Source organism: Mus musculus, chromosome 17 (genome assembly GCF_000001635.26).
Source record: "Mus musculus strain C57BL/6J chromosome 17, GRCm38.p6 C57BL/6J".
NCBI lineage: Eukaryota > Metazoa > Chordata > Mammalia > Rodentia > Muridae > Mus > Mus musculus.
Genome location: NC_000083.6, coordinates 10,229,459 through 10,255,422, shown reverse-complemented (window position 1 = coordinate 10,255,422; position 25,964 = coordinate 10,229,459). Strand labels below are relative to the sequence as shown.

Below are 25,964 nucleotides of genomic sequence, written 5' to 3'. Positions count from 1 at the left end.
AGATTTTCATGTTTGGTCTGTCTTAAGTATGTGCTCTCACTTTTTCATTTATTTTGAAAATTTGAGTAGAAAGTGTAGCTGTTTAGTAAAACTTCACTGGAATTTACTATACATTTTTAAAATACAAGATTTCTTTTGTAGACTACTATGAACAGAAAACAGACCTACACTGAATAACTCATTCTGTTTATATAGACATACAGAAGTAAGTGGTGTAAGAATTTTTAAGTAAAAATTTAAATATATATTTGTCATAGTGTTAGGAAACGTTTGGTGGGAAATAAATATTGATAATTGTCAAATACGGTTGCTGTTTGAAGTGGTGCATTCTGTTCTAGTCAAAGCTGAGGTACATTAAATCCACAGAAGTATCCCTTAAACTGCACCTTATGACAGTCTCTGCCAAAAAAAGTTAACGATTCTTGATGTTTGTCCCTAGTCTTTCAGATTCCCCAAGTCCTTGAGTGCTGACTTTGTACAGTTAGAAACTAGTTTATGTGGTATACTCAAAAAGATATTACCAGAGGTTTACCAGCTGCTGTTAAAATAGTCCTTCCTTCCTTCCTTCCTTCCTTCCTTCCTTCCTTCCTTCCTTCCTTCCTTCCTTCCTTCCTTCCTCCCTCCCTTCCCCTTCCTTCCCCTTCCTTCCCCTTCCTTCCCCTTCCTTCCCCTTCCTTCCCCTTCCTTCCCCTTCCTTCCCCTTCCTTCCCCTTCCTTCCCCTTCCTTCCTTCCTTCCTTCCTTCCTTCCTTCCTTCCTTCCTTCCTGGTAAAATACTAGAATTACTTCATCAGTAAGGTCAGTGCCACTGTAACAAAATATACGAGAGTGGGTAGTTTATGATGAATAGAAGCTTACTGCTCTTTTTGAGGCAATTTGCTGAGATTTTTGCTCCATTGGAGCCTCTACTGCTGTTATCTTCCACAAAAGAGAAATATGGTTGAACAGATTGAAAGGAATAAGTATATTTCCTTATTTTCCTTCTTTTAAGAGCAGGATATTTCCTGAAAGGTCCAACTGGCCATTCTTTATTGAACATTACATTTCTCATACATGAACTTGGCAGCAAATTAGACCATACCACTAGCTTACACATGACTGTAAAAATGAAAGCCCATGAAGAGAGGAAAACTAAACAGTTGGGTGGTTCAGTTAAAGTCCTCAGTGAAGACAGGTGCATGGCTCCTTTTGTACAGGAGAAATGGGATCTATTTCCACTGATAACATCTTGTGTTGTTCAGGAGTGGCTTTTTCAGAGAAATCTGTATAGCAGATCTGGAAAATACATGCTTAGTAATTAGAATCTTTTTAACTTGGTATTTTGAAATAATTTTAAAAATTGAAAGAACTCTATGTCCATTGTTCACCTCATCTCTGGTGTGTATACAAGCCTTTTAAATTCTGGACCTGTTTTTTATTTCTTTTTGGGGGCACATATAAGAATAAGAAGTCTTTGCTGTCACGAGGTATAACTTGAGACAGAAAGTAAACAAGTGTGTGAACAACAGCATCTCAGATAGTTTGCCTTTTGGGAGATTGGTATTTGGTAGAGGTTCTTTAAATAAAGTCACCAAAGACTGGAAAAGGGACATTTAAATTTTAGTTGTTGTAAATTTGAGTTGTGGATTCACGTCAAGGGTGATGGTTGTTGTCCACAGTAGGCTCTAAGAATGAATGGATGTTTCCCTGGAGTTAAAGCAAGTGCAGAAACAGTCAGGTGACCATACAATGGAAGTGTCTGTGATATAGATTGATCAGTGTGGCTGGAAAAGAGAGGAAAGAGTGTGTGTGTGTGTGTGTGTGTGTGTGTGTGTGTGTGTGTGTTATATTATGGGGGTTGTGATAAACTGTTTGTTCTTAGTATTGCCTGTAGATAGCTTAGGGAGTTTGACTATTCTTGGGAGTAGAAGACTGATATTGTTGAATATAAATTTTAAAGAGTTCTTTGAAATAATAGAGAGTACATAACAGTTGAAGAAAGGGAATGGAGGTGTTAGGCTGTTGTAGATATTGAAGTAGGAGATGAAGTCTTGTTTCAGATTCATTTTATTTGAACACTTTGAGATTATTTCAACTTTTACTGGATTTCCAAATAGAGTATTGATCTCTAAATAGATAACTCAGTGTTTCTCTTGATTTTGTTACTTACTTGTGTTGTCTTTACAAAGGCTATATTCTCCAAGAGTAATCATTTATTTTTTGATTTCAGTGAATTGTGGGTATAATTGATACTTATTTTTTTCCTAAGGGTTTTTTTTTTTTTTGTTTTTTTTGTTTTTTTTTTGTTTGTTGTTTTGTTTTGGCTGAGGGTGGGGACTGGGTAGCTCACTGATAGAGCCTTTCCTAGAATTCATCAAACCCTGGGTGTAATGTCTCTTTCTCTGTCTCTGTCTTGCTCTGTCACACATACAGTTTTACTGTATAATTTTAGTCAGTTTCTTATTTTCTGAAGAGTAGGAGTGCCAGGTAAGTATAGAAGGAAGACTTAAATTACAATTTTAGATGGCTAGGCAGATAGCTCAATCAGTAAAGTGCTGGAGAATCTCAGCTCACTCCTTAGAATGCCCCTTATAGGAGGGAAATAACCAGGACATGGAGGCATACATTTATAAACCCAATCCTGGGAAGGTGGCAACAGGAGGATGCTTGGATCTCACTGACTACTCACTCTGCACTATTGACAGACCCCAGGTTGGTGAGAGACCGTGGCTGAAAATTCAAGGTACAACTGATACATCAGGAAAGATACCCAAAGTTGTCTTCTTGTGTACAAATGCATAGTGTGCACGCACCATCCACACATACGTGTTTTCACTAATGGAACAACTTACTTTAACTTAAAAAATGAGACAATGCAAAGCCAGCACTACTTTCAAGGGGCGTTCACATTAAGCAGAGTTGACATTTCAAAAATAAAAGTGAAATTATTAATTACCATGTGATAAGCAGAAAGGTAGAGATATTTTGTAGATAATATGAGTGAACATAATAATTTTCCAGCTCATGCATACATTTTCCTTTTTGATCTTCTCTCCATACTGCACGATTCTGTACATGATAATGTAATGTGAACTTACAAATTTTTAAATGGTTTTCAGACAAGTGACTAGATTATTTTGTAGTATATTATAGCATTTAATTAATTAATTAATTTATTTATTATTTTTGGCTCTGTATCTATGTGAACGGTATGTTTGTACCATGGGGTTGCCTGCCTGCCTGTGTGTATGTCTGTCATCTGTCAGTGGATAACTTTGGAGTTTGTTATTTTGTTCCATCTTTATTTGTGTTCTGTGATCCACGTTCAAGTTGGATCTTATGTGACAGGCACCTTTACCTGCTGAATTTTCTTGCTGGACCCAAATTTTAATGTGTTTTTTTTCTTTTAGTATATTATTTATTGGTATCATTTAAGGCAGGTTTGTGCTCTGTATGTCAGACTAGCCTGGAACTTACTAAATAGCTCTTGCTGGCCTCAAAGACAAACTATAAACATGAGCTAAAACAATAAGTCATAAAACTTGTAGTAAGTCGTATGTTATCCAACCTCAGTAAATTGGTGTTGAGGCTAGGGTATGTAGGCTCTTTTCTTGGGTAATTTTCCATGCTCTTGAATACACATTTAGGAAGTCACTAAAAGAGATGGCAGCTGCGTGTATTTGGGATGTTTATGACATTACCAGAGAGGGTGGGAGAGCTTGAAGCAGAGATGCTTTGAGACAATAGTTGGTTAATGAGTTTGCTTGTATGTACAAGAGAAAAGAATGGGCCTGATTGCTCACAATTTGAAGCCTGAAAATGTATTTTTCTGGATCTGTGTATTTGCATATCTAATTGCTATGTAATCAAAACTAAGTGAACTGTAGCTACTTCAAACTTTAAAATGAAAGGCAATCATCCTTATGGGGGGAGGGGACCCCTAACTTGCACGCTAGCCTGAATATTAGCATTATAGTCCTCTTGTGCTTAATTATAGGTGTCTGGCTGAGCAGTAAATGCCTGCTTGTGTAATGGAGAAGTGAGTGTGACTCTGACACACCAGTGGAGCTCTGCTGTGACAGAGCCTGGGCTTAGAAAGCCATTACTGTGTATCTGTTCTGTGCATTGGTGATACGGATGGTGCCAGAAGGACTGCTAATTGCTTGCTTTTTTTGATATGGAAAGCAGTGGTTCCACCAGTGACCTCACTACTAAAACTAAAGCTTGTATTAAGCAGCTAGAATATGCTTGGTTTTCTGGTGGAAAGAAACCCCACTCCCCAGCCTCAAGTTGTTTCCTGACAGCTTTGTTTTTTTGTTAGCCTTTTGGGGTTAAAATCTATTTACTATAACATGAGTCCTTTGGGTTATTGTAGCTTTTCCTTTTCACTGTATTATTAATTTGAGAGACAGTATATTCTTACATCCTTAAATGTCATTGAAAATTTTATAGCCACTAATTTCCAAGGTTTTCAGACTAATATAAGCTCTTTATATATTTCCTCATTGAACTTAGACATCTAACACAGGTTTAAAACATATTTAAGTTTCAATTAGTGTCAAACTAGCTAGTTCTTAGTCCCTGAGGAAAAGATGCATTCAGCCTGATACCAAAGTCTTCAAGACTCAAGGATTTGGGTTGAGCTAGAGGACTACTGAAACGCCTGTACCCTCTGCCCCAACACAACACAACACATCACTTTATACTTTTCCTTAATTCACTTAATTCTGTTTTGCCTTTTAAAAAGTTTATTCTAAGTTTGAGAATTTAGGATTAATAAACTGTTTTTAAAAAACTAATTGCTTTCCAATGTTTTTTCTCATTTTCAGGAAAAAGCATTTATTTTTGTAAAGTGTTAGTTGAAGTGGAGTTAACAGATACGTATCAGAAGATACTCTCATGAAGTTTTACCTTTTAAATTAAGATTTAATTTGTCGAGGCCAGACACAGTGACACACATACATATTTAATCCCAGCAATCTGGAGCCAGAGTCAGGTAGACCTCTGAGTTCAAGGCCAGCCTAGTCTATGTAGAGAGGCCCTGTCTCAAAACATAAAATAAAAACATACCATGTTAGTCTGTGTGATTTTTGTTCTTTTCAGTCAGCATTATTTTGTGAAAACCGCTTATGAGTGATCAACAATCAAATCCTGAGTGTGCTGGAGTTCTCTGCGACTTAGCTTGAGGTCATCTCCAGCTGTAGGAAATGCCATTGAACAAATGAAGAAAAATCAGACCCTTTATACATAATGTGGCTCATGATTTTTTTTAACAGTTACCGAGTTTCTGATCCATTTTCTGGTTTTTACTTGAGCTTTTTCTCTCTTCTCCTCTCTCCTCTCTTCTCTCTCCTCTTCTCTTCTTTTTTCCCGAGACAGGGTTTCTCTGTATAGCCCTGGCTGTCCTGGAGCTCACTATGTAGACCAGGCTGGCCTTGAACTCAGAAATCCACCTGCCTCTGCCTCCCAAGTGCTGGGATCAAAGGTGTGCGCTGCCACGCCCGGCTTTGCTTGGGCTTTTGAAGTTGTTTCATTTCTGTCTTAAGTAATATTTTCATCAAAAGAGTGTTTTTCTTCTCTATTCTTTCTATAATAAATAGATCTATAATAAACACTTGCTTTGTTCTCAGTTACAGGTTTATCTCACAGTAATTTATTTTCAGTAACCCCTAAGTTTTACACATGCATGACACTTAGAAATTTAATATATTGTGACCTTTCATATTCTGTGCTTGAGCCAGCCTCTGGGTTTAAAAATATCCTGTTGAATTAATTTGTTCTATATGTACAGTAACTATATGTAGTTATTATCCTTCAATACTATATTTTAAAATTATTATTTGTGTATGTACATATGCACACATCTGCCTATGTGTGTGTACATGTGTGCCAGGCCATACATGTGCTATAGCACATTTGTGGAGATTAGAAGACAAGTCTCATGAGTTGAATCTTGTGTTCTACTGTGGATTCTAGAGACCAAGCTCAGGTACTAGGCTTTCATTGGATCTTTTTGTTTTTACCTGCTGAGACAGATTTCATATCTTTGTTTTCTTTTTGTATGTGTGGGAGCGTATTCATGTGTGCGCATGTGAAGGATTAGGTGTCATTCCTCAGACACTGTCAGTCCATGGTTTCACATCAGGCACCCCAGTCCCACTCATCTCCCTGTCCTTTTGTATTATCCATCCTCAGCTCTTGCAGCTTCACACCAAAGAACATAAAATAAGAGTTAAAAAAAACAAGACATCTTGAGGCTGTAGTAAGTCACAGAATGCCACAGAGTACACTTTTGTCCACACGTCTTTACTTGCAGATGTTCATTGGATTAGTCATTGGTCTGTTTTCAAGCCTCTGGTTTTTACTACACTGCCAATACTGAATCCGTATGAAGACTAATCTTGGATTTCCTGTTGTCATGTCCTGGGGAATACTGCAGCTTTGGATCTGCAAGACAGGCCTTTTCATGTATTCCAACAGATCCTAGATGGGATAGATGTTGATATTGTAGGCATAACTACCATGCCTCTCCCCAGAGGTGTTTCAAAAGAGCTGTCCCTAAGATTCTGATAAACTAATGTAGGGAGAGATAGACAATACCAGAAGAAAAATAAAAGCAATCAGAAGTTTTCAAACTTCAGTGTAGAATCTCTTAATAAAATAAATGTGATGACTGGATGATCTTGAGTGTGTATTTGAAGATAGGACAATGGAGATCTCCTGTTGTAGAGAACCAAGGGATGGGAGCCATTAGGAAAAATTGGGGTTTGCATACTATAAGTGCAGATCAGAGTTCGAGGGACACCTACTTAATTTTTAGCTTCTTGTGTCCTTGAATAAAGAACTGTGTCAGGGACATATGACAAGGCAGTGAAATAGGAGCAGTTTATAAGAAATAGTCCCAGGAATGGGCAGGGGCCTAGAATGCTGGGGAAACACATGTACTACATCCCTGGGCTATGAGGTTCGTTATCATTAATTTACATTTTTTTCTATGTATGTGCAGGTTTTGTTTGTTTTTCCCTGCATGCTCTTTTTGTTGCTTGTAGGCCAGGGTAAGGGCTCCCCCCAGTCATGTTTGTTCCTAGCTTCTTTCATGTTGATACTGCTCTTCTATTCCTCAGATGGTCTAATAGACACACATTTGACATTCAGAAAAACAGATAAGCCTGGAAAAAAATGTTTGAAGAAATAATGACTTAGATCCTCTGAATTGTATTGGTAGACATAAATAGGCAGGTTGTAGCTCCTCAACCAGCATTATATAGAATGAACACAGAACACAGTGTATATACTGAGGTGTATCAAAACAGATCTTTGACACCAGATACCAATCTGAGTGTTGTTATATTTCCAATATTTAGGATGCTGAAACAGGAAGATTGGTAAAGTAATAAATGTAATAGATCATTTAACCTTACAAACACTTTCTAGAAGTATAGTTAAAAAGCAACTGAGGCAAAGTTAAAAAGTAAAATATAGCCCATGTATATTCATATATATTCATGTACTCATACATAGAAAGACTGCTTCAGAATGAAATCTTGATGCTTTTGAATATTTGCTTCCCAGATCACTAGCCCACCCTTTCTTCCTGAAGGCCTTCATTTCATTTTAGTTTAGTTTAGTTTCACTATCTGTTTGTATCGCATAAAAACATCTTGAAGGAAGAGAGAAAAGAAAATTATACATGAAATATTAAATGACTGATTTTATTAACAGAAAATAAATGGGAAGGGAAAATGACTTCTATAATGCTAGATGTTAAAATAACTATCTGAATTATCTAACTAGGAAAGACTGTCTCTTAAATGTAAGTAAAATAAGATAAAAGAACTGATTGCCAGAATATTGATTGCGCTAGGTAATGTGAATGAGTATTCTTTTAGGCTAAAGAAAAATGTTAGTCATTAAAAATTGTTAACGTAAAAGGAAATGGCTAATACTGGTGTCTTAGTCAGGGTTTCTATTCTTGCACAAACATCAAGAAGCAAGTTGGGGAGGAAAGGGTTTATTCAGCTTACACTCCCATACTGCTGTTCATCACCAAAGGAAGTCAGGACTGGAACTCAAACAGGTCAGAAAGCAGGAGCTGATGCAGAGGCCATGGAGGGATGTTCCTTACTGCCTTGCTTCCCCTGGCTTGCTCAGCCTGCTCTCTTATAGAAGCAAAACTACCAGCCCAGCGATGATCCCACTCACAAGGGGCCTGAAACCCTTGGTCGCTAATTGAGAAAATGCCTTACAGTTGGATCTCATGGAGGCATTTCCTCAACTGAAGCTCCTTTCTCTGTGATAACTCCAGCTGTGTCAAGTTGACACAAAACTAGCCAGTACAATTGACCCCTTGTCAACTTGACATACAAACACATCACTAGTAAGCCTCAACCCTTACATTCTTATTCATCCCCAAGGTCTAAATAACTTTAAACGTCCCACAGTCTTTACATATTCTTAAAATTTCAATCTCTTTAAAATATCCATCGCTTTTAAAACCCAAAGTCTTTTTACAATTAAAAGTCTCTTAACTGTGGGCTCCACTAAAATAGTTTCTTCCTTCAAGAGGGAAAATATCAGGGCACATCACAATCAAAAGCAAAAATCAATCTCCAACCGTCCAATGTCTGGGATCCAACTCACAGTCTTCTGGGTTCCTCCAAGGGCTTGGGTCACTTCTCCAGCCATGCCTTTTGTAGCACACGCGTCGTCCTCTAGGGTCCAGATGCCTGTACTCCACTGCTGCTGCTCTTGGTGGTTATCTCGTGGTACTGGCATCTCCAAAACACTCCATGACCCCTTCAGTCCAGGGCCGTCAATTGCAACTGAGGCTGCACCTTCACCAATGGCCTTCCATGGCCTCTCACAGTGCTGAGCCTCAGCTGCTCTGCGTGACCCCTTCATGCCTTCAAAACCAGTACCACCTGGGTGACCCTTACACATTACCAAGTCCCGCTGCAACAGGAGTACAAACTTGGCTATCTCTGGAACACAGCCTCTTTGTGCTTTCAGAAAACACTTCCCAGAAGATGTCAACTCAATGATGCTGGTCTCTTCTTAATCACTGCTAATTTCTTAGCTTCAGCTAACCAGCATCAATAGTCCCAGTAATGCAAAGGTTTTGCTTTAGTAGTTTTGGTATCTTGTTAATCACAGCTGATTCTTCAACCCCAGATAACCAGAACCACAGAATAATCAAACTCCAAAATAGCAATGGCCCTGAAAAGAGTCTTTAATCCACCCCCCCCCCCCCGAAATTTCACAAGCCAGGCCTTCATCTTCTGCACTGTTCTCAACATTATCTTCCAAGCTCCCACACAACATCTGACAGAGCTCTTAACACCAAATGAATCTTCTAGCCCAAAGTTCCAAAGTCCTCCCCAAAACATGGTCAGGTTGTCACAGGAATACCCCACTATGCTGGTATCAATTTGTCTTAGTCAGGGTTCCTATTCCTGCACAAACATCATGACCAAAAAGCAAATTGGGGAGGGAAGGGTTTATTCAGCTTACATTTCCACATTGCTGTTCATCACCAAGGAAGTCAGGACTGGAACTCAAGCAGGTCAGAAAGCAGGAGCTGATGCAGAGGCCATGGAGGGATGTTTCTTACTGGTTTGCTTCCCCTGGCTTGCTCAGCCTGCTCTCTTATAGAACCCAAGACTACCAGCCCAGAGATGGTCCCACCCACAAGGGGCCTGAAACCCTTGATTGCTAATTGAGAAAATGCCTTACAGTAGGATCTCATGGAGGCATTTCCTCAACTGAAGCTCCTTTCTCTGTGATAACTCCAGCTGTGTCAAGTTGACACAAAACCAGCCAGTACAGTATCCAAAGTTAAGTTTAAAAGTAAAATGCAATTATAGAACATACTACAGCAGTGAGGCTAGAGAGATGGCCTAGTGTTAACAGTGCTTATTGCCTGTGCAGAAGACTGGGGTTGCATTCCCAGTACCCATGGTCACTCACAACCACTTTTAAACCCCAGTTCTAGGGTATATGATGTCTTTATACCTCTGGTAGTTCCTCCATACACACCTGGAACAGACATACAACTAGGCACACATGCATCCATTAAAAATACAATATCTGAATTAAAAAACATACATGCTGCTGGATTTGATGTGGTAGAGAAGAAATTGTGGAAAGGAAGCACAGGAACAGCAGAAAAGTTGCACACACAGACTGTGAAATGGGGCAGCTGTAGCTTCAGCCCTGCCCTAAATTGCTTAAGAAACCCACCCCAGAGCATCGAGGTTGCTCTTTTTAAATAAAGCTCATCAAGAGCTACTACCCATAAGAGAAATACTGCGAGGTTGGAAATACAAACATGGAGACTATTTCTAGAAGGTAGCAAACAGTGTCTCTATGGATATAAAATAAAATACACTCAAGAGAGGAAATAAAGACTGTAATGGTAAAGGTTAATCTATCAGGATAAATACAACTTTATATATGAGCCAAAAAATTAAATATAGGCACAAACAGTAATTAATTCCATAATCAGAAGTAGGTTTTTTTTTTTTGACTGAAGAGAAGATAGACTTTATTCCCACCACCTCAGCCCTGTTAAATATTGTACCTAACCATTAGAAACTTTATATTTTCTTTTAAGTGCACTAGAGTGGAAACTATACATGTCATAGGGTAAGAAAAGATGAGAATTGTATAACTTTGATCATCAAGGAATTAAATATCAAATATTTTGAAAATAACTAACGCAACTTGCTATGACTCATTGGCCAAGACATATGGAGGAATCCAGAAAACATTTTAACTGAATGATTGTAAAGAGTACAAGACAGAAAAAATTAGTGAGGTAAAAACTTGTTTAAAGGGGACTTATTTATACACGTTTTACAAACACAGAAATATCAAAAATAAACAAACTAAGCTCTGTGTAACTAGAAAGGAGCTGAAAGATTTAAGATGGAGCCGGGCAGTGGTGGCACATGCTTTTAATCCCAGCACATGGGAGGCAGAGGCAGGTGGATCTCTGAGTTCAAGACCATCCTGGTCTACAGAGTGAGTTCCAGGACAACCAGGGCTACACAGAGAAACCCTGTCTTGTGTGTGTGTACACACACATACTATGGAAGATACTGAAATTGAAATAGGACAATAGAGAAATGTAATGAAACTGATTATTTATCTTTCAGAATATCATTGTAATAGATAAAAAACTAGGCTGATCTATAACAAGTAGAAAATACTGATAGTCAGTATCTGTGAAGATGGAGGATATACTAGAGATCCTGTATTTATTAAGAAGTTCGTGAAGGGAATGCATGACAGGAGCAATGTTTTGAGACAAGGTGTCATGTAGCACAGGATAACTTTGAACTCTTAATCCTCCTTTCTCGACTTCACAAGCTCTGGGATTTTAGGTGTGTGCCGGTATCTCTTGCTCCATGAGGAAATTTAGGACAAAAAGTTAGGCAATTTATATGAGAATAGATTCTTTGAAAAACAAATTATCACCAAGAAGCAACAAATCCTTAATATCTGTATTTTGGTTAAGGTATGAGTTATATTTTAAAACTTCCCTATAAAGAAAAGGTTATACTTTTATGTATTTGATATTTAGAATGGAAAAATGTAGGAAAAGGCTCATACCAACTTTTTACAGATAATAGTTAATAAATTCATATATTTATAAGTGACCCCCATCACCTACCAGGAAACTAAAATTAAAAGGAGACACTCTCAACTTGGTGAACTTCAGCTACAAAATAATTATAATAGCATCAAGTAGTAAAATACTGTGTTTTCCCTCCTTTGCCCATAAAGATCCCAGGATGTTTGATTTTTATCATGATGGCATGAAAAGATAGCCAGTGCAAGAAAAACAAAGAGCTGGAGAGGTGGCTCAGGAGTTAACAGTGCTTGCTGCTTATGCAGAGGGATTTGCTCTTAAGGACCACAATCAGGCAGCTCACAACCACCTGTAATTGCAGTTCCCAGGGATCCATTGGCCTTGTCTTTAATCTATGGGCACTAATATACAGATACATGCACACATAAATTTAAAAAGAAATAATAATAAAAGAAACATCACATAGAACAGAAGACAATTTAAAACTTTTCAGACTTGATTCTTTATATAAAAAAATCTAGAGCATTATAAATGATCTATTTACCAAATACCATCACTGAGTAACATGTAAAGTAGAAAGTACCAAAAGTAACAGGAAGGTTCACATATTCATAGTGAAGCAAACCATCAACACCATACTCAATGAAGTTGGATGCTTGGCATACCTACTAAATGTTTGTTCTATAAGAAAAGTCTTGTCAGATCCAGGAGCCTCAAAAGTTCTTTGTGTTCTAGAAATAAGCTAATGATGGAAAATTAAGTGTCCCTCAAAGTGGTGTGTTTTCACGAGGTAGTTGAAAAGCTAGGAAAATAAAAGCTGTGATAAGTATGAAATTTATTGAAGGACACTGAAGGTTAAAACTCATAAAGGATATTACTCTGAAAATTAGCAAAATACTAATCTGAAAACAGAAACAGCACATTTATTGTCTTGAATAGCAGTGTCATTTTTACAGTTTTTTTTCTACACTTATTCTTTTCATTGTATTCCTTGGTAAAATGAATATATCAGTGTTCACAGTTTATTTTTATTCAGTCATGTTTTGTATGCCATAGTAGTCTGTGCTGTTGTGTGTGTTGATAATGTAGCTGTAGCAGTGAATTGTTTAAACCTCCTTGGCTCCCAGATGGTCAAGCATCCACCCAAGAGCTCTCTGGATTCATGAATGAAAGACACACATGTGCCAGCTAATTTTGATATGCCTTGATTAGCTCCATGCCTGGGCACTTCTAAACCTCCCCTCAACTAGCACACATTCCCCTCTGGTATTCCTGGCTTAACACCTTCTAAATCTATATTTTATCTTTGCTGTCCTGTTACCTTGTGGGCAGCTGCTGCTCCCCACCCTCACCCCCACCTCCACCCCCAGTAGGACCTCTTTCCCTTTCCACCTACATTGTTGGATAATTTTCTCTCTTGCAGCTCTTAAATCTTATCCCTCTTCCTCCAAGTCATGGAAATTTTGTTCCTATTCTTCTCTCCCTTGGTCCCTTGCCCATGCAGTCTAAAAGTCCCACCTTCATCTCCCTGCCCAGCCATTGACTTTAAGGCAATTCCAAATGAAGACATAGCATTAGAACCAATTCCCAACATGTAGCAACTTTAAGAATAATCATATTTTCCCCCAAGCTATTGTAAATTGTTGCCAGGAACTCTAAAATGTCTGGGGTTTTTGTTTGTTTTGTTTTGTTTTAATCTTAATCTTACCTAACCTTAGCAAGTTAGCTTGTTGCCACAATTTCACAGATGTTGGTAGAAGACCAGTGCTTTCTGAATTAGAAGCCAGGCTTTCTGATTGATGTTTAAAAAAAAAAAAAGCAAGAGCAATGTCCTCATATTTGCAGCTAGTCTCTGAGTCTGGTGTCTACCAGTGACGTGGAAGGCTATGACACCTGCTTCTGTGACTGTATTTGTAAAAAGGAACATTGGCCAGGGACCATAACCTTCTAAGCAAGCAGCAGAAAAGATTTTCCTACCCCATCATTATTCAGCATTCTTAACATCCTCTGTGACTAGAAACTGCTTGAAGAGACGACTAAAAGTATTCAAGTATCTGGTCACAGCAGCAGTGGTTAGGCAAGAAAGGCAATACTGTTGCTCTTCAGCATTAATAAGATACGTCATGCTTCAAAAAGGTTGCTATGTTACTTAAAAGAATGTCTTAGAATTTGTGCTTGAGATGAATGAGTAGGTAACAATGCTTTCTGCACAAATCTGACTATATGAGTTCAACCCCAGGAAACCTATAGTGGAGAGGAGCTGATTCTCCACAGTTGTTCCCTGACCTCCCTTTATAGGGTCTGGCACATGCATCCCATATGCATCATATATACACAACAAAGAATAAATGAAGTGTAGGAAAGAAATGTCTTAAGATGAGTGAAATGCTGCATACAAATAAGTACAAAAAATTGCAGATACAGTGTAGACGAGGATAATATTAGGAAAAGTACAGCGAAAGATTTTATAATTATGAATTTGAAAATGTGTACAATGTTTTTGTTTGTAAAATACTGTTTCTGTAATGATGTTTATGATAAATATATCATTCCTTGATTTTTGTTGACTTTTTTTCTGTTGTAAGTATCCAATTTATAATTGTTAATGACCCCACCATTCTGTATGTGTGTGTGTGGGGTGTGTGTGTGTGTGTGTGGGTGTGTGTGTGTGTGTAGACAAGAGCATGAGGCTGGGTATCTTTTTCCCTGCATCTCCACATTACTTCATTTATTTATTTGTTTTATGCCATGTGTTTGCATGTATATCTGTACTCTGTGCAGTGCCTATGGGGAACAGAAAAGTGAGCCAGATCTCATGGGTCTGAAATTACAAATAAGGTAGTTGTGAGGTGTCATGTTCTGGGACTCAAACCAGATTCTCTAGAAGAGCAGCCAATGTTGTTAACCTGCTGAGCTGTCTATTCAGTATGTATGTATATATGTATGTATGTATGCATGCATGCATGCTTGAATTTTTAAGATAGGTTTCTCACTGATCCTGGAGTCCATTGTTTGAGGTAGATTACCTGGCCATTGATCCCTCTAGATCCTATCTGCAACACATGCTAGCACCCTCTCCCCAAAACATGTCTTTTATAGAGTGTTAGGGATCTGAGCTTAGTGCCTGTATTCACAGAACAAGCATTTTATTTGCTGAGCCATCTCCCAGCTCTTAATGCCTGTTAACTTCTGACTACATAGCAGCAAATAGAGACTTTCACATTGTTGGAAAGATTTTTTTTTTTTTTATTGTAAATGTCTTTCAGTTTTGTTCTAGGAAGTGGTTGGATCAGTTGGAAAAAGTTTAGCTCCTTAAATCTTGATTTTTGTAAATTTTTTAGGCAATACTTGAATAGTGGCTCATACTAAGTTGAATTGTTTCCTTTGAGATACTGATGAGTTATGTGATGTTTCACAGTCTATGATGTGGAGTCCTTTGTAAACTGATTCCTGACCTTTAAAATCCTCTGCCCAGCCTACATGGATATGTTGAATTACAGTACTTGTCTGGATCCTAACAGCTCTCCAGCAGTCTTGAGCCCAGCCAGCTTTACTTTCCTGGACTCAGATTGCTATTTTTTAGTATCTTCTAGTGGGCCAAGACTAAAACTGTTGAGTATTGTCAAGTTGGGCAGTTGCAGCTGGTCCCTGTCCCTCACCATTATTATTTTTCTTCAATGCCTAAATTCCAGTAGCTTGGAATTGTTGCCTCATATACTTTGATTGTTTTGGATAGAATAAGAAGTTGTTCCTGGTTCTTTGTCTCGACTACAAATGATAGGCTCTTATACATATATGACATAGATGGTTCTCTATGAAATATGTATTTAGGACTTAACACAATGCAAGAGTGAACTTTATAGTTCATTTTTATTATTTCAAAATTCTGTATAAACACACATATATACATATGCACATCAAATCTAACATGCTAGATCCCCTTCAGTTCTTCCAGGATACCCACATATATTGACCCCCAAATTTCATGTTCATGTTTTATTTTAATTTTTAAAAACCCACTAAGCCCATTTAGTGCTGCTCATATGTGCATGGCATACAGCATCCACTGGCACATGGGCAACAGCCATGGCCACACCCCAAAGAAGAATGATGCTTCCTTGCCTAGCAGCTCTTCATTGTATATACATTTTTTAAAAGTAGAAACCGCTGGAAATATAATTAAACCAACAAATACCTCGTCATTTGTTGTGATTTATTGTTTCCATTTACTACTTGAAATGCAGCAACCAGTGCTTTATTTACATGATGAGATCTATTTTCAAAATACTTATTCTAGGGTTGACTGGAAACCAGTGTTATTTAAACCTTTTGTAATGAGTGGAGGTATCACTAAATTGGAGGATGAAAGTTTTGATTCATTTCCCATATTGGCAGCTTATTTGCATGATACTGCTAAGTGACTTGTCTAACCTTGATAAAAGTACCATGCTTCTCAAATACTCATTATACTTAAAAAATGGCACTGTGTGTTTTCTAGAGTAGCAATACTATCTCTTGTGATTGTCTTGGTCACTTTTATCTTCAGCTGGATATATAATAGGTGCAGCATATATGTTTGCTGAGTTCTCATTTGATTGACTAGTCCCATTGCAAGGCTTTTGATTACTTTGGAAACTTAATTGAAAAGCTTTGTACTGTCATCCTAGCAAAATAATAAAAAGATGGTTTTAAGTAGTTGGCACTAGGTGCCTGTTACAAAAGGTGTATTTTGTCTTTGGGGGAAAAAAAGTATTAGTAACATTGCTTTTTTCTTTTTCTTTTCTTTTTTTTTTCTTTTTTTTTTTTCTTTTAAAGGAGGAGCAAAATAGAGGCAAGCCCAATTGGGAGCATCTAAATGAAGACTTACATGTACTAATCACTGTGGAAGATGCTCAGAACAGAGCAGAAATCAAGCTGAAGAGAGCGGTTGAAGAAGTGAAGAAGTTACTGGTACCTGCGGTAAGTAAATTTTCATCTTGAATTTTTTTTACCTTTTCCTTTTTAGATTGACTTGAAATTGTAATGTTAATAAAGTATGAGTTGTTATCTGTTAGAGATTTTATTTAACCACAAATATAAAAATAATGTGTGGCTCATTAAGTATATAGTGTAAAAGACAGGATTGCTCAAAAATCCCTGCTTATTTTTGTGAAGGAAGTGATGTGGTAGAGAAACAAGCCTAACTAGCCTACTTTTTAAAAGACACAGTAGACTTTTAAATTGCTCTGTTATAGGAAGAATCTAGATTTATCTATCAGGATATTAAAAGTTTTTGGTTTGTTTTCTGTCTTCTTTTTCTTAAAAAAGTTAAGTATGCTGGACAAGGTGGCACATGCATGCAGTCTCTCCCAAAAACTTGTGAGGCAGAAGCAGGCTAATACCTGCAAATTCTAGGCCAGCCTTATACATAGTAAGTCTAGGTCAGTCAGGGCTATGTAGAAAGACCCTGTTTCAAAAACCACCAAACAAGCAAAAAACAAAATCCAAAAAGATTACGTAATAGTCATTCAAAAATTAACTAGTTACTAGTGTAACTAGTGCTGTGGGAAAGTAGAGTTTGCTCATATGCTAGGTTCTCTTCTGGCATATTTTCTTCTGTAAATAAGTTAATGTTGCACAGTAAAACTTTGTTATTGCATAGTGAAATTTGTGTTCTTTCTGAAACCTGAGTTTTACTGATTTCATAGACACTACTCCAAATATTTCTTACACTTATCAGCTAACAAACACTGTTCAAGGTCATATTTAGAAATCTTATGTCAGAAATTGAAAGTAAAATTTGAGACTGGCATCGCATGAGGCTTAACACCTCTTTCCATTCTTTCTCTCCATTTTCTTCCCTCAACTCTTCTTCACTTTATTTATATTGCTGCATAATATCAGAGTACTGTTTTTCCCCCCAGTGGGAAATGAGAAGAAAATGATTTTAAGTAGATTATGAAGCCATCTTTCTCATGTTTCTCATGGAAATATTTCAGTTGGCTGCTCTTAAAGAAGCTAGGAAAATCTATTGTTAGTGTGCTGTCACCAAAGCCATTTTGTTGCTTCCATGAATGTCTTTGGGATCTACTGTTGTTTATATCCTAGCAATCTGATCTTTATTGTCCTCATAGTCCACTTTCTTTTTTCTTTCTTTTTTTTTTTTTGTTTGTTTGTTTGTTTTGTTTTTCGAGACAAGGTTTCTCTGTAGCTCTGGCTGTCCTAGAACTCACTCTGTAGACCAGTCTGGCCTTGAACTCCGAAATCCACCTGCCTCTGCCAAGTGCTGGGATTAAAGGTGTGTGCCACCACTGCCAGGCCATAGTCCACTTTCTAAGTGACCTCATACATTAGAAACATTTCCCCATTCATTTGACAAAATTGGTTTCTTGCAAAGAAAGAATTTGATACAAATTCTGTCAATAGATACTTAAGGAACATGGACATGTAGATTGTTTGTAAATATGCACTGTTTGTTCAATCTTATCCTCTTTCCTTTCCTTAGTAACTGTGTGGTCTTGAAAAGCAGTGCAAAGGGGACTTGTGGGTATTTAGTTGCAGTTTCATAGACAGGAAAGTATTACAGTGCTGTGTATCTAACAACACATGTGTTTAACTAATGTAGCAAAATGAAAATGGTCTAATAGTTTACTATTTACCCATTTTATTTTTCTAGTCATTGCTTTTGTAATTTACTTTTATTCTAAAAGGTACTATAGAAGAAGAACATTGATTTAGGAGATTATTAGTGAGTTCTAGAAAATTTTAGCCAGTTTCTTTAATTTAGTGGGGGAATAACTAGTGGTGAGATAAGATTTTGGAGTACCCACTTTTTCATTTATAGAATTTCTTGTTGATTGATGAGCCTGACTTGAGTTTGGTCTCAGGTTCAACAGTGGTGGGAGAACCAATTTCTGGAAGCTGTCCTCTGAATTTCACATGAGAGCTATGGCACATTTTAGAATATTTCCCCCTCCACTTCTGCAAAGTTCCCTGAGCACAGAAATAAGAGATTAGACGGAGACACTCCTTTTAGTACTGAGTCTCCCAAGCAAGGGCTCTTATCTGTATATTGTCCAATTGTATGTCTCTATATTTGTTCCCTTCGATTGCTTCTTGATATTGGCTGGGCAAGACACTTATCTATGAGTATAGCTGAATGTCATTGAAAGTCACTTTATTGTTGTGTTCTTTTATCAGAACAGTAGTATTTGGATTTCTTGTCTCAGGTTCCTGGCCATGTGGGTGTTCCATCTCATGAAGTGGGCCTTAATTCCAGTCAGATAGTGGTAGTTACTCCCATAATGTTTGTATCACTATTGCACTTGTGTATCTACTAGGCCACCATTATAGAACAAATAGATCATACTTGGATTGGTGTGAACCTGTCTCCTCTTGTATACAGTATGCAGAGTCCTTCTACTACCATGAACACCAGTCAGTAGGAGTGAAGGCTCTAGGTAGGCACTAACCTACCTTCTTGTTGAATGAGTTATTTAAATATTGCCTCCAGCAATAGGATATTACTGTCAGTTTGTGAAGAGCAAACAGTAAGTAGCTTCAGTAATATATTCTGGCTGTTGGGGTTCTATAGAGCTCCTTTAACAAGAACTTTAGATGTAATGCATTTCAAAGATTGGATGTCTCATTTGATGATGAGAGATGTCTACTTGGACTTGGTCTCCCTGTTATTTAGTGACTCCATTTATATTTCTTTCATATATGTATATATTTTGTGACTACTTCTACTATAGTAGGTTTCTTTCCATACTATTCCTCAAGTGACCCTGAGTTTTAGCTGTTTCTCCTCTTATTCCTCTCTTATTCTCCCTGACTTTCCCTTTTTTTCACTTTAGATTGTTTTCAGTTCTTTTGTGTTGGAAATCTTCTAGCTGTTTATAAACAATAAATTCTTAAATGTAGCCATTTTGTTGTTAGGAAGCACTAGAGTTTATTCCTCTTATCTAACTCTAATTGTGTACCTCTTAAAACTGCCCCCCCCCCCCCCCCCAATCTTCTGTCTCTGTATTCACTATCCTACATTCTGGGTCTGTGAAACCAACTGTTTTAAACTTCATCATGTGAGGGAGAACTAAAACAGCATTTATTTGTATTAGCTGTATTTGTTGAAAAGAAAATTCAGAAATTTAACTAGAATTAGATGACTTATACTTCAAATCTGATGTTAATGCTACTTGTTTACTTTCTAAGTGCATATTTTAGAAGCTAGAATATTTTTTTCTAGTGTGACATTATACAACTACAGTTTTCTATGTTGTGAAAGAGTCATTAATAGTGTTATTCGTGGTTTCCCCTAGTGACATGTTTTTAGGCATAGATTTATAACAATACTGCATTGAGTGTTTACTTACTTTTGTATATCTCTAAGGCACAATAAAAGGGATAGAGAACCATGGGTTAGGGAAATGCTGCTTTAGTTAATGATTACAAAATGCTTTTGAAGAGATGATTTTGAGAAATACCTAACTGAAATGTGTAGTACAACTATTTGCATATCTTAGGAGTTTTCTCAGTTACTGAGAACTGAAGTGGTCCTGTGTCCTGTTTGAAAAATACCATGGTGCCCAACAAAGTTGAATGAGCTGGAGATATGTGTGAGGTAATTGGGAAATAGGTTAAGGCATTGTGTCTGTATTCTGAAGTAGGTTGTTGGGAGAGATTGACAGGAATGGCATGATTTGATGCCTGTTTCAATGGATTCTTCTGGGTGCTTAGCTAGTGGGCTTTGAGGGCAGTAGTGGAAGCTCAGATGCTACTTAGCATTCAGTTCAAGTGCTTATTCAGAATAGGTCATGGCTAGATACACAAAAATTGTTTGGACAAGAGTAAAGGATGTTGGAGGTGTTTGATGAAGGGTTTATTTTGAAGGTGAAATTAGTTGACAGGAATTTTGATTAGACTTGATATAGTATGATATGTGATTCCTTAAAGCAATTGATGCCTTTTATTTACATTGTTAGAAACAAAGAAACTGGATTTGGAAATGTGAAAATTGAGAAACCAGATGATGAGTTTTTCCACATGGCAATAATAAATGGGAATTTGATGAGAACATGGAGTTGTTATATCACAAACATTTAGAGCCAAAGGATTGGAAGTGCATATCATCAAAAAACTGGATTAAAATTACTCCTAAGTTACCTTCTAGGAAGTTTATACTAATGTAGCAGAAAATGCCTATTGCCTAATGGTCTCAAACCTGGGTGTTTCCCAGGGTTTAAATCCATGGCCAAGTTCTGTAGGAAAATAGGAATAATTTTGCTTTGTTTTGTTTTCTAGCCATGCTTGGCCTGGAGCTGGCAATCTCAGATACTGAGAATTACAAGCTAATGCATCAATTTCTTCTCTTCTCTTCTCTTCTCTTCTCTTCTCTTCTCTTCTCTTCTCTTCTCTTCTCTTCTCTTCTCTTCTCTTCCCTTCTTTCTTCTTTCTTCTTTCTTCTTCCTTCTTTCTTCTTTCTTCTTTCTTCTTTCTTCTTTCTTCTTTCTTTCTTCTTTCTTCTTTCTTCTTTCTTCTTTCTTCTTTCTTCTTTCTTCTTTCTTCTCTTCTTTCTTCTTTCTTCTTTCTTCTTTCCCTCCCCTCCCCTCCCCTCCCCCCCCTCCCTCTTTTTTCTCTTTCTATGTTTTGAGGAGATATACTGCAGTCTCTGGTCTCATCTCATTGCAAGGGACTGTTAGTTTGCTTATGATATCATTTAAAGATTAAATTTACAGCTAAAGCCCAAAATTGTCTTGTTTTGTTCTTACACTTGGCATCAGTCTTTTCTAGAAAGATAAAAGGACAATTCTGTGCCCTTTTTTTGTGGAGAAAGCTGAATCTAGGGGGTGTGAGGTGAGGCGTGGAACACTGTCAGCATTGCTAGATCTGAGCTTTATAATTAAATGGAATTAAGTATCATGTTTGTAGTTTTATCTCTGCTGGGTTTTAAGGCTCATAAATCTGACAAACGTTATATCCTTACTTGTTATACAGTTCTAACCTGTCTATTTTTAAAATGTTAAATGTAATATTTTAGTAAGTCACATTTGGTTTTGTGTGTGTGTGTATGTATGTATGTATTCTAAATTTGAAAAGTTGTTGTATGTTGTTATGTGTGTGCAGGGAGTGTTCATGTGTTTGAATTGGGGGTGCAGGTAAGGAGGTGAGAGGGCAGCCTCTTAGGTATTGGTGTACTCCTTTAACCTTGTTTGAGTAGGGTTTGTTGTTTCTGCTGAGTATATGGTATTTCTTGGAATATGAAGGTCCAGGAGCTCTTCTGTTTCTTACTCTTGTCTCCCCATAGGAACACAGGGAATACAGACATGTGCCATTATACCCAGTTTTATCTGCATTTGCAGGGTAGAAACTTGGCGTCCTCATGCATGCTCAGCAAATACTTCCCTACCTTCTGGAGCAATATCTAAAACCCAAAAGTGGGTTTTGGTTTTACCTTGTTTGTTTTTGTTTTGATTTGAGACAGGTTTTTACAGTGTAGCTCTGGCTATGAAGACTCACCTGTTCCTAGAAGCTCAAAAGATTTTGCCTCTGTCTCCAGAGTACTAGGATTGAAGGTCTATCTGATTAATGATGCTGGGCTTAAATTTGGGTTTTAAAACAACCTTAAGTCGATTTCATTCCTTTTGCCAGTAAGCATACAACAAACAATATGCCAACCCCCCCCCCCCCCGAAAAATAGCTCAGTATTAAAATCTAACTTCATAATTAATAAAAGTTTTGCAATGGCCACACATCTTTAGAATCAGATATTTAGAAGACTTGTTTTGTAGGAAATAATGTTTTTGTTTCACTTTTGTTTGCTAGAGTACTTTAATCCTTTTGTTTTCTAATTTACTAATAGACCATGCATTAAGTAGGCATGAGTAGCTTTTTTTCATTATATATAGTATTTTATTGATCAAGGCCGTATTTATTGTCTAAGTATCTACTACAAATATACTCAGAAGTCATTAGAGACTTATCCTCAATAGAAACTACTGTTGATGTGGGCCGTGGTAGCACGCACACCTTTAATCCCAGCGCTTGGGAGGCAGAGGCAGACAGATTTCTGAGTTCGAGGCCATCCTGGCCTACATGGAGAAACCCTGTCTTGAAAAATAATAACAACAACAACAACAACAACAAGAGAGAGAGAGAGAGAGAGACAGAGAGAGAGAGAAAAGAAAGAAAAGAAACTGTTGATAATTCTGCTTTCGTTTTGAGGGTAGACACAGATGGGGTTAGGAGGCCAGGCTTCCCTGTGTGACCCAGCCTGAGCTCAGGCTCCTCCTGTTTCAGTCTGCCACCCTGAGTTCTAATACTAAGATCTGAAACCATCATGCTGGGCCTCCGTAAGATTTCCTTGGGTTGGAAGAGTATCCTCACTTGTCATTTTCACTCCTTCCTAGTAGTCCTCCCTAGTAAGCTAGTAAAGTTGATATATTTTTAAAATGTCAAATATCAAAGAAAATCATTCAGTTTTATCATTTTACTCAAGTAAAACTCAAACTGCACCGCACTCTCTCTTCTGAAAGTGGAAGAGGAAATGAGCTGTTTGGTTTGAAAGTCTTTGCTGTATAGTACAGTCTTCTTTGACATTTTAAAAATATTAGGGTAGGTTCCTTTAAGTTTTCTAATGTTTCTTGTAAATGGGGGGAGGATTTTTGTCCTCTCAAAGTCTAGACCTGTGATGATAGGAAGGTGGATACTCTATTATTGAGTTATCTATAATAAGCTTTGAAAAACAATTTCAAGGCACTAGGTTGCCATAGCAGATATTACTGTGTGAAGATACATTAAACAGAGCTTATATAGGGAGAAATAATGCCTTGTGTTAGGGCGGTACATTATAGGAGAGTATTAGTATTACTTAGAATTATTGGGATATACGATAATTGGCAAACTAGTTTTCATGATGTTTTTCCTTTTCCTAAGTGGACTTTAAAAATAATTATAACTTTTGCAAAATGTCCAAGGAATTTGTATTTGCTGGCCAGTTAGGGTCTGGGCAAAATGATTATTTGTAACTTTGATTTTCTACAAATTGTTTATATTAGTAATTAGATCACACAAATTTCATAAGGCCCTTAATATCAATGTTGAACTATGTTCTTAGAACTAGAAAACTTGACCCCTTTAAAAATAAATTGGTCTGTTACCAAATTTGGGGGGGGGGGCAAAGTTCTTCAAGTCTTAGCATAGCACCCCTCTATTTACAAGTCAACTACAATTATTCACTTCCATGTTAGACCTTTCAAATTGGTTTTTTTTTATTTTATATCACAGAAAGGTTGTATATTATCTCATGTATAGGTTATCTCATGTATTTGTTATTTTTTGTTACCTTGACACAAATTAAAATCATCTGAGAAGAAACTCAGTTGAGAAATCACCTTCATCAGATTAAACTGTGGGCATGTCTGGGGGATATTTTCTAGTTATAATTGTTGTAAGCATGTGGTAATACTAGATATGTACCTGAGCATGCCGGTAAGCAGCATTCCTCCACGGTCACTGTTTGAGTTCCTGCCTGGTGGTCCTGCATTGGCTTCCCTAGTGCTGGACTGTAAAGTGCTATCCAAGTAGCTTTCCTTCTCAAGTTTGTTTTAGTCTGCGTCTTATCACAACAGAAACCAAATTAGGCTATCTCCCAATTCTGTATTCAGGGTTTTCTTTTACTTTTGCTACATTAATGCTGTCATACATTACAAATTTCTAGCTTTGTTTGTTTTTTTTTTTTTTTTTTTTTTTTTTTGGTTGGCTGGTTGATCTTTTACTTTTGTGGCATAGAATCGTGACCTGTTTTCAGTTCTTGGTATTTCATGTACCTACTAAATTAGTTGGTTTGGGTTATGCCTTTAAGTTAACCCAGCTTCTTGTCTCTTACTGGGTTTCTCAAAGTTTATTTTACTTTTAGTTTGAGTCATATCAAACAAATACTTCTTTCTTTTTGTTATGTGCCTCTCCTGTTCTTGTATTAGCATAAAGGCTCTTAAATACAAATAATTCTGAATTGATATTCAGAATTTCTCTTGTGTTTCTAATATCCTACTGGTCAAAATATTTATCGTAAAGTTCATTTATAAATTTTTTATCCCCATAAGGCTGTAAGATCTATAATAGTGCTCGTTTTTGTCATGATGTCAATTTGTGATTTCATTTTTCTTGATCAAATTCATTAGTCTTCTAAATTTTACATTCTGATTTTTGTTAACTTTTCTGTTACTGTTTCATTACCTCTGCTTTGCTTTTCTTCTACTTTATTTGAACTTGGACATTTTAAAGCAAGGCTAGTGATCTGATACCTTTCTTTAATAGGTAGAAATATGGTTATGGTACATATTACTATTCATTTCAAAGTATTTTCTAATTTCTTTTGTAGTATTTAGAACTTTTCTTTGTATCACATTGGTTGTTTTTAATTTAGTGTAGTTCTTGATGAATATATTCTATGTGGTTTTGTCTTTTAAAATATGATTACTATACTTTTTACATTATTTACCTATTTAATTTGTTAGGTAAATCTAGGGCTCTATGCCTCACAAGTATGTCTGGCAGGGACTTACCTCTGAATTGTTATCCCTAACCCTCATGATAGCCCAGTGATATTGTCTATTTTAATGAACATCTCATATTTACTTAAGTATATATATATATATATTATGGATGTATATTCTGCAGTAATTGGGTCTTTGGCTTTTAAGTCTCATTTAGATAAAAGTGGTTGTGAATGTATCAGTCTTTTCATTGGTTGTAAATATTCTCCTCTGTGGCCCTCAAAGGACAGATGGACTTGATGCACACATGCATGCATGTATCTCTAGCTGACAAAACCTGTCTGAACAGGGGTTGGCATTAGTGTTTATTGTTCTGCATGGTAGCAGCTTTCCTCTTGTAATCCTGACCTTTATTCCCTCCCGCCCCCAAACACCAATTATTGTATTCAGTTTTCTATAGATAGTACCAAGCAGTGTGACTTACCTGCCTTTGATGGGTGTTGTAAAAGTGGTTACTTTAGCTGTGTGAAAGTGTGAGATGTGTCCCCCTTCCTCTTTCCTGTGTTAAAAGGATTGGTTACCTCAACTGCAGCATTGGAGAAGCCAGTAGCAGATTCAGTTGATGATAATGGGAGGCACTATATGTAAAATGAATCTATGCAGTAATTCTCTTCCTGGTCCACAAAATGTGAAAATGTCTCAGTGAAACCCATTATGCACCATGCTAACGCTAATGCAATTTTTAGAAAAGAAAATGTGTGGGGGGAACAGTAGGCATTTTTATACATCATTATTTCAGAAGGGATTCAAAAAATTCCAGATGAGGGAAACAGGATATTTTTGTTGCTGATATGAAGACTAAGAAGAAAGTGGAACTAAGGGCCTTCATCTCCTAATCTTTTTCTAAAGGAAAACAGTTTC

General features: G+C 37.1%; 1 protein-coding gene across 9 annotated transcripts in view; it reads left to right on the top strand.

The window, feature by feature from the left end:
- The window catches only part of Qk (quaking), a 112,891-nt gene that overhangs the window by 63,939 nt on the left and 22,988 nt on the right, over positions 1-25,964 (top strand). For all 9 annotated transcript variants that reach the window (XR_385170.3, XR_385169.3, XR_385168.3 and 6 more), the window contains exon 4: positions 16,387-16,530. Coding sequence is in view for 5 of the 9 variants with exons in the window: in NM_001159517.1 (NP_001152989.1) it covers positions 16,387-16,530 (144 nt within the window). In the remaining 4 variants the exon portion in view is untranslated. The remainder of the gene's footprint in view (positions 1-16,386; positions 16,531-25,964) is intronic.